At 33.5% G+C, this 12796-nt stretch overlaps 1 protein-coding gene across 20 annotated transcripts in view; it reads right to left on the bottom strand.

Moving 5' to 3' along the window:
- The window catches only part of NAALADL2 (N-acetylated alpha-linked acidic dipeptidase like 2), a 438404-nt gene that overhangs the window by 92341 nt on the left and 333267 nt on the right, over positions 1 to 12796 (bottom strand). For 18 of the 20 annotated variants that reach the window (XR_013954885.1, XR_013954886.1, XM_080604240.1 and 15 more), the window contains one exon: positions 12594 to 12713. Coding sequence is in view for 16 of the 20 variants with exons in the window: in XM_080604240.1 (XP_080460366.1) it covers positions 12594 to 12713 (120 nt within the window). In the remaining 4 variants the exon portion in view is untranslated. Of the gene's footprint in view, positions 1 to 5503; positions 5629 to 12593; positions 12714 to 12796 lie in introns of all 20 variants that reach the window. The other 2 variants (XR_013954883.1, XR_013954884.1) reach the window with 1 other exon arrangement.

Genomic DNA, 12796 nt, shown 5'->3' with positions numbered 1-12796 from the left:
CTGTAAGACTGAAAACTGATAGTGTCTAACGACCACACAACATAATCTAAGAAAAGCAGAGATTAAATTATGTTTCAGGTTTTAATTCTCCAGTTACCTTCAGAAGTTACTTTTGCAGAAATTAAACCAAACTTTCCGAAACAATGAGTGCACAGTATAGGAGGGAAATGTTTACATTGCACACATTGCGAAAATAAATTGACATCAAGTAAAATGCAATTTACAGCTTTTCACTCTTATCGGGACAGGAAGACAAAGAAAGCCACATATACACATTTTTGAGAATACTAAACATTACAGCATCTACATGAATGTTCAGAAGTGCAGATTCTAGTCAGTAGTGTGGAAAAAGATTTACTTCACAACCCAATATTTATTAATGGACTAAAGCTATTGAATCACATAAGCATGAGTTTATTTTTTCCTCATTATTAAATCTTTTCTCTGCATTACATATTACACGATTTGCAACTCTGACCTCACCGTTGTAATTGTGTATGCAAATAACTTTACAGATTTGTACAATTTCCCTAAGCTCAGAAGTATTATTCATAGACACAAAATCATGCATGCATATATATATATACACACACATATATGCACAAACATTTTCAAAGTATAAATAATAGACTGGAAGTTTCGGGACATTATTTTCATTTTACTGGTTGTTGGTATGGTTGGTACTTAATATTAATCAATCTTACTATGTAAGAACATAGCAGTATTTATTAATATTGTTTCTGAAGTAATTTAAGATTTGTGGGTCTGAAGCCAAACACAATTATATAGAGGAAAAAAGCCAGTCTTCATCTAAAGATACTAAGAGACTAAATAATCCATCATTTCCAAAGTACTGTTTCAATGTTAAAATAGTGCTTTATAGTTCACATTCAAATCTATATGGATTTATTTTCCAGTTTCTGATGCTTATGCTATCCTTTATTAATCGATCTACAGTTATACATGTCATTTTACTACTTCTTTGTCATGCAGATTCAGCTTTAGCACACTTTTAGCTTCTGGAACATCCTTAGCCTCCATATTTCAGTTCATATAGCTCATTCACTTCACTACTATTCACTTCTGGTACTCTGGGCTCTGTTGTTTTACGGGATCTGGAGACCCTGCAGAAAAATTACTTCAGCTTTCCCCTTTTTCAGTTCCCCTAAAGGATGCCATAAGCTCTTTAATAACTTCCAATTATAGATGTTGTGCAAACTTAAAAAATCAATGACTTTTTTTTTTTTAAAACCTATATTGTTTCCTCTAATTTTTATTATTTCCTATTAGTTAATATGAAAAATGCTGCTACAAAATTTAGTACAATCTAACCCAAAACTCAGCTTGAGGTTGATTTTTTAATTTTTTTTAGAATTATATTAACCTGAGACTACCATTTTAAGAGACAAGTAACCAAAGCACCAAATTCTTAACACAGTTTGCACTATTATTTAGTATTATTAGTGTTAGTATTGTTTAGATCAATAGTTTCTAGGACCTTCTTCCTCTTGCATGCCTACAGCTGAACTACAGCTTAAAAATAAACAAAGAAAATCAGCTGTTAATTTCCAGTATTTCCTAGTTCAATGCACGAACAGATTTCCATCTGGTATTAATCATAGTTCACTACAACATAACTCGTAAGGAGGTCCTATCCACAAAGTACATTTAAAAGCACATTTTGGAGCTAAATCTCTCACACACAAAGAAATAACTGACTCTACTGGTTTGAAGGAGATTTCTACTTGCAAAAAATGCATGAAGTACTAGCTCAGAAATTAAGTATGTATGTCCTACTTAAAATTACACACCATATTAATACCCACAGAACAAATGCTATGCACTTGTCGGTCTGAAGACTACATAAAAAATAAGCGGTGTATATAAGTTCTCTACAGTAAATGACCAGTACTTAAAGCAGACTGAATAGCCAACATATTTGACTATTTGCCCCAATTGCAAAATGTTTATGAATAAACTTATCTGTTATTGAAAAATACTTTCCCAAAAACTCTGTGGATATTTAAATTCAATACTCTGTCTAAAGATAGTACATAATCAAAAGCCAGTCTGTCCTAGTTGGCTATATAGGCCAAAACTGGTCAGACCTTAACATCCAGAATCTATCTGAACCCAGTAATGTTATCAAACACCCGGATTGCAAAGGCAAAAAAAGTCCCTGAGTCTTCCACTGACTATTGATGTGTCAGTACCTCTGAGAAGCAGTCTGCTTTTACTGTGGTTCAGAGATGTGAAATGAATTGTGCAGCAGCAAAAAGCAGGTTAGGAGCAGAGCTGGGAGTTGAAAATAACCTCTTGATTGACTCCGAGTATACTCTGTTCTATCCACAGGGTCACACAAGCTCAGAACTCTGAAGTTCAGAGCTTTTCATATGCCTTCAGTGTAGAAGCCCCAGGTTTCGTGGTTTTCATGGATTTCTCAAACACAGGGCTGCTCTGGCAACTGTCTTCTTTATGAAGACCAATCAGAAAGTATCTCCAACCAAAGTCAATGAAGTTTAACACCATTCTTTACCTGTTTCTTTGAAAATCCCCTTCACATTTGAAGTGCCATATAATTAGACCCAGATCTTGTACTCATTTGAAACTATTACATCACTGATACTAAAAGTATGCAAGCTATCAATTCGTTTTAAAATTAAATACTCTGATGGAGGAGACCCAAGACAGCCTTAAAATATTAATGCACGATGCAAAAGCAGTGATCCAGAGGGAGCTCTGACTAATTAACAAGCTCTAGTCCCAGACCTTGAATGATAATACTGATGAAAACTCTGATGAGGATTTCATCAAATTCTAAAAGATCCTTGTTGGGCTTGGGCTCTGCGGGAAACACAGGGGGAAGGAACAACACACATCAAGGGAAAACTCATACAGATCTGAGTTCATACAGTTAGAAATGTTGATACAGGCAAACTTTTTAAGGGCCAAAGGAAATCATCATGCTAATATAATTGATATAGCTGGCTCTGCAATTTAAAAGGGGAATATCCTAGGCAGAATTTTTTCAGCAAGGAATTAATGGGTCTGTTGCTGCAAGAAAGCATGGCTGCTGAAAGAGCCACACAGTGGAATTCTTCCAGAACAACATGAGAACATGTGACGTGATGATTTACTCTACCACAGCAGGTTTTCAGAATTTCTAGAAGAATCTTAGGGCCTGAGTTTCCGCTGTCTGACTAAATTAAAGATGTAGAGACTCCTTGTATATTTCTGCATTTTCCTTCATACTCCTTCAGCAAAATTAGAATCATTGGAGGGTATTTCACTCAACAACAATGGGATTTAATTCAGTTACCTAAGCAGCTATTCACCAAATACTATACTTACTGAAGTAATATATAAATATGTACATATATATACATACATATATATATGTATTTGAAAAAGAAGGGTCTATGTCAGAGAGTATTTGGGAGAAAATATGCAACTCCATTTGGAAATCCAGAATTCTGTACTAACACAAAAACCTAATGCCTCTCTCACATATTATCCCACTTTTACATCAGCGTAGCTGCACTAGTCCTCATAAAATTTCTCTTAGTGTGCAGAAAATCAGAATATGGACCAAAATATTTACGCTGAAGCTCAAGGCAGTGTGAGTCCTTTGCAGAGCATAAACACATTGTCCCAATTAAAGGTCATGTATGAGCTTTATTCCTTTCAAATACTGTCACAGATCTCTTTTTAAAAGGTCATAGCTAGGCTTTAAGTCAAGTTATAAGAATATTTTGCCTTAAGCTACAGCGCTACTTACTATAAGCACCAGGGCCTAAGGCAATATCTGCATGGAGTAGGGCTGCATAGTAGGTGTGCTTCTCTGATATGGAAGTACAGGATGCTAGAAAGAAGAAATTATCATAGACATTATTATTTATATACGACTTTCTTTTAAAAGTGGGATTAAATACTAGAGCATCACACTCATGCATCAGCAGGCCTTCTTTGGGAACTCCAGAATAAGCGGATGAGTAGAGATGCTCAGGATTCTGCCAGTATAGAAGCAAGACCTCGGTTCAAGTTGAGTTTATTAAAATGCTTTGGTTCCAGATTCACTTGCTAGTCAGCTGCTTCAGTTACAGAGATATTTTCCAAATACCCTACTGTGCTGTGAAGAGGCATTAAATCAAGATACTGTTTCTAAGATCAATACAAGACTAAAACAAATAAAAGTGAAATATCTTTTTTTTTCTTCTTCTGGCTTATGATTCTCACTTCCTCTCTACATACATTTTTCTGCCATTTTCACTCGCTGTAAGACACTAAGTTGAAGACCAGTGGCAACTAGCAACTGCTCAAGTGGCAACATTCGGAAAAAAAAAAAGTTGATGAAATACTAAAATTCACGCTGACTTTGAGGAAGATGTATCAATTCTTTGAAGCAGATATTCAATGTATAAAGTGTATAATTTTCTTGCTTAAATCAAAAACTTTAGGGATTTATGTACCCACTTTCCTTTTTTTTTTTTTTTTAATATCTGAAAGAATTTGATCAGTTGGGAGTTTTCCTGAGGCTATCTTATTCATCTTCTACTCATCACAACTAATCATAACAGCAGCAATAATAATAATAAAATAGTAAGTGGATTGGATAGTAATTTATAAGAAGCACTATTATCTCATCTTGAGCCTGACTGAGATACTAATGGCTCTCTTCTTCTCTGACCTTGAGAGTAATATGAAGTGGCAAGTAAAAAGTTGGGAATGAAAGAAATCCTTAATCATTACAGATCTGTCTAGTATTCACTGCAGTCAACTGGTGTTGACTGACAATAATAGTTATTAGATAAGGACAAAATACCTTTAGATTATCTAAAAAACTGGATGAGCCACAAAAAATGACCCATTGACTGTTGTGTTCGAAATGCCCATTAAATTTGAGCCCAGCTCAAATAAAAAAAACAAACAAAACAAAACAAAACAAAACACTGCCATCACCACCAACAAAAAAACCTACTGCATTGAGGAGCTCATCTAGCTAATGTATTGATTTGATACATTCATGATAGTTCATGGAAGTGTGTCAGCTAAGCAAAGGTGAAGTTGCTCAGTCCTCCACTCAAGATGAACATCAGGCCTAAGAGAATTATATATTTTTTTAAGAGACTCTTAAGAAGGGAAATTGGTTACAGAAGGAAAAGAGGAAATATCTTTAGGCTTGTTCTACTTATTTAATGAGAAATTTACTGAGATACAAACCACATGCTGAGAAGGCCTATGATACTCACTAATCAACAAATTGAATTGAAAAATACAATCCAAACATTAATTACACACATTAGATACCTATTTCATTCATATATATTACTCTAAAATGTAGCAGAATAATGAAAACTACACTTAAACTGAAAATTCAGATATTGTTACTTAACCAAACCAAGCGATCATTGTTATTTTCTACTATATATAGATTTATCTGCAGAGGTTTTCAATAACCTAATAAAATGGTGTTATTAGGCATACTGAACTGTATGGAAGTTACCTCCAAAATCTGTTTCATCTGACCCCATGTCTGCATTGGAATCTTCTACTTCAAATACTCGTCCAAGCACCATCCATCAGGAGAATCTGAACACCTTTAGATACTCAGCTAACAACAGTGCATCCCTTCACAATGGAAGGCAGGAAAGAAACAGAAAATTTCATAAAACTTGTGTTTGGCTCCTCTTTGAAAATCTGTGTGCCCTAAATGACATATAGAAAATAGGAAATGAGAACTACCTCTTCCAAAAATCACATGGGATTTAATTGTTTGGGATTAATAATTAAATTGAAAAAAAATTAACAAAATACTCTGCCACGAAAAAACATACTTAAATGCATTATGAAGGAAAGTTCTAGTGGTTAAATATGACGCCTCCCAGATCCTTCTGGGCCAACATCCTGCTCCCTACAGATACCAATTCTGAATTGGTAAGGAAGAGCAGAATAGAGGAAGCAAGTGGTAACATTTACCCTGATCATCCTCCCATCATCTGTGTAACTTTAGCTCTTAAATTCTTAAAACACAAGGTGGTATCTTCGCATTTAATCCCCCTTGATGCTTTTTTTCTTCCATGGATCTATCCATCTTTAATTGAAGCTATATACCATATACCTACAGTTTTCTGTGGTAGATGTAAATGGCATTTGTTTAAAATGTTAGAGGCTGAGGGAGGGTATGATTACTGTGTTCAGTATGTAAGAAGGTTATTGCAAAAAGAGTAAAGATTGCTAGTAGAAAAAAAGGGAAAAGAAAGATTAATTTCCAACTGTGATGACTTCAACATACAGAAAAAGAATGTTCCAAATATTAATTTCTTAGACAACAGGCACAGATCATCTGAGAAAGTTGTAGGATACTGTAGCCTGGAAGTTGACACACATCACTAAGATTTATTTCTGTAGATATACAAGGCTTTTGATCAGGTGATTGCTTGAAATCCTTATCAGTTTTGTTTTACAACATCAAAGGTGCTTTACGTATTCATTTGGATATACATCTTACCTAATCACTTGTTATGTTTGGAATCAGTAAAATAAAATCCTCAAGTCTTTTAGAGAAAGAATAAAAACCAACAAACCAAAAAAAAAACCAACAAACCAAACCAAACCAAAAAACCTGGTCATCTCTGTGTTTAATTTACAGCAATAATCCATTAATTTACAGGGAGAAAAAGACTCTACGTGATTTTTTTTTCCCCAAAAATTCCCTGGAGCCCTGAAGTACCTACAACAATGTAATTGGTTCCAAAGCACCATCACTTCTGAATGTTCATAGCCATTTCAGCTACGCAAGCAAGTGTTTCATAACCATACTTGAAGGTATTATATAAATATGATTTATGATACTTTTGTGGTGTTTGGATTTAATTAAATGTTGTGAGTGACAACTGTAAATAACTACTGCTGTTTGTTTTATATAAAAATCTACTCATTACACAAAGCAGACCAAATGCAGGACACAATGCAAACAACAAAACGTATCATACAAGGCAACCTTTTCTAAAATAATGAATCTAAGATCAAATTAGATTTTTTGGTATGAAAGACAGATACTTAAAAATGTGATATTACCATGGAGTTCATATACACTAGCTTCCATGTCCAGTCTCTTCTATATAACATTACCTTCGGTTTTGTTCTTAAATTATTACTTGGTAAACTACAGCTTTACAATTTCAGAGTTAAAATGACTTGTACTTCTTAAAAAAGATTTTCCACTCACCTTAGTGCCCCTTTGAAAGAACAAAAATTCCAGTATTGTTTATTAACTTTTAGTATGCAGCTTAGTAGCTTAAATGTCTACTTTTCAACTGAGTTTCAAACTCCTTAATTTGTTAGAAAAGTATGAATTAAGAACATGTTACACTTAAAGGATTTTAAAAAATATATTTGACATCCTTTTCATGAGAGAAGCTTTAAAAGCTATTCAAGTATTACTGAATTTCAGAACAGATATTTGTTAAATAACTATTAGTAGTAGAAAACATGGATAAATTAACATTAACTTTTCAACAAATGTTTGGACATATTTTTGAATTCCAGAGTCTAACTGGATTAATCAAAGTTAGTAGGTAATCCTAATAATTCTGGTTAGACATAATGTAGAGCATTCTTTCCTTTACCATCACAATGAAACAGCAGGAAGACTAGCTATATCTCTATTCACACAAACCAAGAGTTTTTTTTATTATTTTTAATAAATATTTTTTCCCATTTAAACATGAAAAACAACAATTATCTAGGACAGCTCAAAAGCCTATAGAAAAATCAATAGCAATAACTTAGAACCTGATGTTCAGCTTTTTAAAAGAAAAATCTTTCCAATGAAAAACGTGAGTATTCTCATTTTAAAGAAAAATATACTGTACATTTTTTCCCTGTTGTATTCAGTGAAGTAAAATTATGTATGCATTTAAAGACAGGAGAAGCAATATTATGGGAATTATGTTTCTTTGTCTTGTTAAATGAAAATGTGATTAAATGTGTGTTACAGATTAAAACCTTGTGAATGATTTGGATAGAGAGACTTTTTGCATATAGTTTGACTGGCTTGAAATTAGTTCTGAAATTTTGTGGTAATTCCAATCATGAAGTGTCCTGAAAACTCCATTCTAGCCCTATTTAGTATTTTTTTTCCACAGTGGACAGGACACAACCACCAGAAAGTTTTGGCAGTTAAGCAAACAGATGAATAGAGCATGAAAAAGCAATAAAAGAGGATTCCCTACAATCATTCAAATTGAAGCTTATGATAATTAAAGCTATGGCACCTGTAGATGGATATGGAATGTTTTTTTACACTTCTTCCACAATTTTGAATCACTAATTGCCACCGTTATTTTATTTTGCATGCAAGGTTTGGCCATCACAAACTCTTCTGAAGCATTCCTCAAGGACGCCTACAAAGATACCTAATCTCTTAACCTTTTAATATTTTTTTTTCCCCTTTGGGTGACTGACACTACACCTTTTAGTTTTTAAAATTCTTCTCCCAAGTTTTAGATACTTATTATATAGTTATGCCAACAGAATAGACACAGAAATTCAATTAATAGCCTTAAAAGGAACGGTGTTTTGTTTTTACATATAAGAAATGTAAGTGCACCGACACTTGAAGACATCTTAAACAGATGCTTTAAGTGACAAATTTTCAAAGTTAAGATATAAAGGCCCCTAGGTGCTAAAAAATCCCACGGTGTGTAACCTAAACATAATTATCACCATAATCATAAGGTGATTTCTAAACCATTCAACTTTGTTACTGAAGTTTATTTGGAATACAATTCCACCTAATGTATAACCGAATGACCAAGCACTGATCAAAGCTAGCTTGTTATGAGTTCAAAAAGTCATGGTGGGTGAAATGACACATACGCAACAACTAGATTTGCTGTGTGTGTCCGACAGACATTTTTAAATTTCTGATATAGAAATTACTTAATTCTGTAGCATTAAATGGCTCAAGGAGCAGTAAATTTTGCTGGGTGCACAAATAACAGCAGATCTGGAGTCTGATCAGCCATGGTCATATAATCAGTTAAAAGTAAATAGAAATAAATATGTTTCATAATAAATTTTTACTTGTGAAATGTTAATTATAGAAAAAAGTCATTAATGGCCTTATTTACAGAGAATGAATGCCAGCAAAAAACAAACGTAATTTACCAATGACATACTGCCAACAAATGGTGATTCACTGAGCAAGTGAATTGACAATCATTTTCCACAGAAAATAATAGTAGGCAAAAATATAACTTGGCAGAATTTCCCTCTTGTTAATGTGGACGCTAATTAGCATAGTCATATAAAAAAGATTTGGATTAAATATGTCAAGGTCTCAGAATTGTTTGAATTCCTCTTTGCTTAATTAATCCAAATATTTAAATTAGCTTCTTCATGTAATTTGGTGTTTCAACCAGAATCCCAGTGAAAGGCACATAAAATTATTATTTGAAGACTGATTATGTAGCTCCCTTTTAAAACCCACCACTAAAATAAAGATGTAATCCCTTTACATAAAGTATATTTAAGAAGTCACCGTTTCTGTTAATTATGCAATCACTTACTCTACTCTCTAACTGACCACTGGATCTCACGTAGTACCTGACTTATCGGGTTCCTTACTTCTCTTTTTATTGGTAAGTCTGTAATATTCACACAAACGACATTTCAGCTAAAATGTCTTCCTTACTTTTCCTACAAATTTGCAGACATAAAAAGAGAAAGTGTTTTCAAACCTGCAGTGATTAGAAAGCTTGTGAAGTGTCCAAAATTGGGTTTTAGAAAAGCCATATGCAGATAACACAGAGAATAAACACTCTTGTATGCATTTGCCTGTCAGTTTGCTATTTCCACACAGTTTTCTGAAGATATGGTCCTTGTCGCATTCACTGAGTACTCTGCATTTAATGCAATTTTCACTCCAGCTTTCTTTCACAGGACAAGCTACTGTTTTTCATTGTTTTCCCTTGAATTCTAGTACTTATATTTGTAGGCTTTTGTAGCAAGTAGTAATTATCCCTAGGACTGCATTCTCCCTTTATTATACTAAGATGGAGTGCCCACACTTTCATTAAAAATCTTGATTATCAAAACTGTGTTGCAATACTAGTAATACTGTTAAGGAATAGGAGAAACTATGCAAGCTGGCCTGAAAGTGGAAGCATGAGTTTTACCACAGAATCCAAAGGTACACTGAGGTATCTTCCACAAATCCAAAAATTACAGAAGATTTCTATCTAACCAAACAAGATGGTCTATTTTCCCTTTTCATTTTAAAACAGATTGATATTGTTAATTCTACATTCGTGTTTCATCTGCATTTCTGTTCTAATACGCTTATGTACAGAGAATTACTGTTGTGATGAATTACTAAATACAAATTAGAATGATATTTGTTTCTTTCTGGACTTTTTAAGCATTTCTTTACAACTTGCATCTTTAACAAGAATCTCATGTAAATGGATGGACTTCCTTCATGATGATATGTCCTCCAAAAAGACAAATCTTATGACATTTGCACATCTTTTGACAATCAGAATTTTGAAATAAATCTATAATTACATTGTCGTCTTGGCAAGTGCTGGAAGTAATATCAGTATTCTTTATTTGATCCAACTGTGAGTACCCACGGGAACAAATGATGATCTTTGCTGGGCTGTTCCATCACTATCATAATATTTGACATGAATTCAGAATTCTAGCCAGCATTTGGAAGCAATAATTCACATAAATCTTTTCAATGTCACAAACAGTATGACAGTTGCATTAATTACAAATAATATTAGCCTACAAACAACAAAAGTATACAGATTACCTTGCATGCATTTTGTCCTTATTAAATGGAGCTTCAGGGTAAACATGCAGAACAGATATATCCTAACAACACAGCCTTACCCATTAAAGAATCAGAGATAAGATGGAGTGTGTTTACCAGAAATAAAAAATGAAGCTCTGGTCATGTTTGACTAAACACTAACCAATTCACTGGTACAAAGTAGGACTCCGAAGAGATGCTGTGTCCGCACTTCTGGATAGTACACAAATGCCATTACAATATTTATAAAATATTCAAACATCACATCCAAATGCACCACAGAATTAAAGTGGAAACGGAAAAGAGATTTCCTTTCCTTTCTTTTCAGAATAGAGGGCATGGCTTTAATGCACTCACTATCGTCTTTATTAGAAAAAAAGAATCAAATCTTAATAAAGTGATAGACAGATAAATTATAAAGAAATTCTCTCCTGCACAGCTCCAGACAGTTTATAATTTTCAAATCATCATCATGGATTGTATTCTGAATTCAAAGAAACAAAATTAGAATAAAACAAGTAGGTCAAGGAGCTAATGTAATATATTTATTCCTGTAAAATGGCAAATACCTGTTTTCTTGGAGTCAGGATTGCGGAAATTATAGGCTAGCAAAAGGCTAGCCACCTGTGAGAAGAGTATTTTTTGCAAACACAGTAGCTAAAATGTGTACTAAGATTGTAACTGACATATCCAGTACACCTGGAGACACACATATATAACGTTATAAATACTTTTCCACAAATAAAAATCTTTTTTTTCTTCCCTGAAAAGAAATGATTTTGCATTGCACTTTTCACAATACTTACACAGAATAAACCAGATCCTTTCCATGAGGAAATTATCATCTAATCACTGTACAGAAGTGCTTAAAATATTGGTAAGAAGCAATTTGACCAATATCGTTTTACTAACTTAGTTGGACAGAAAATGTCAAGCAAGATCAGTCTTAAGCTCCATTTAATTCAAGATGATACTTTAAGCAGTGTTTAGTACCAGATGTTTCAGAGGCAAGTCAAAGAAACATCAGAATAGCCTAATGAATATTAGCTTGGTAAATTTATGGAAAAAAACTCTAAAACACATACTTTATGAAAGTCAAATTTAAATCCATTTCATGCACTCTATTTTAAACTGTTTTCATCATGTAGTATGTACCTTACGCTATTTCCACTTCATCTTAAGTATTAATAAATACATTGAAAACTCAGAAACAGCAATAACATCATTAGTTTTAAGCCTACATGCACTCACATGAGCAGAACTATGGAATATCCTGACTGTAGACACATTGCAAAGGTGTGAGCTGTGAACCTGACATACATACTTTAGACAGTATTTATTATAGTAAGGGTAATACTCTCCCCCGAATGTCACTTTACATCTGGTAAATATACAGGTTTAAATGCATGTTGAGAAACAGTCTGGACAGTTCAGATTAAGAAAAGAAAAATCTGATTTCTTGTAATCATTATAGAATATGCTACTTCAAAGCTTCAAAAAGGTGTAAAAGCTGAAGGGCATGCAAGTGTGGTGAGACCTGGTATAACGAACAGCTGAAGTAAATTATCCTTTCCGACCTCTTAATACACCTTGTAATTTTTTCTAAGACAAAGTTTAACCTGCTTATTTAGTAAAAACAGTTCATGTGTATTTGCAAAGTTAAAATACTTAAACAGAAAAACCTACATTTGTAATTATTTAAAATCAACCAATATATAGGGGATTATCTGTGTAACCTCATAAACCATACATGAAATAAAATATTTCTAACCTCTGCTGTCAGTTGCTGAAGAGAAGGAGATGCAATAGGATGTAAAGTTGAGTTGCCTCTGACTGGATTATGGAGGCTAACATAAGCCACAACATTTCTTTGAAGAACTCTCTTGAGATCCTAGAACAGAAGCAGATCGATGGTTATTAATACACACGGTTATAATGAAGACTTGTTTTGTTATTTCCTTTACTTCTAGGGAA

This window comes from Anser brachyrhynchus, assembly GCF_964034855.1.
Source record: "Anser brachyrhynchus genome assembly, chromosome: 9".
NCBI lineage: Eukaryota > Metazoa > Chordata > Aves > Anseriformes > Anatidae > Anser > Anser brachyrhynchus.
Note: the sequence above shows the minus strand (reverse complement) of the source record. Positions and strands in the feature narration are given on the sequence as shown.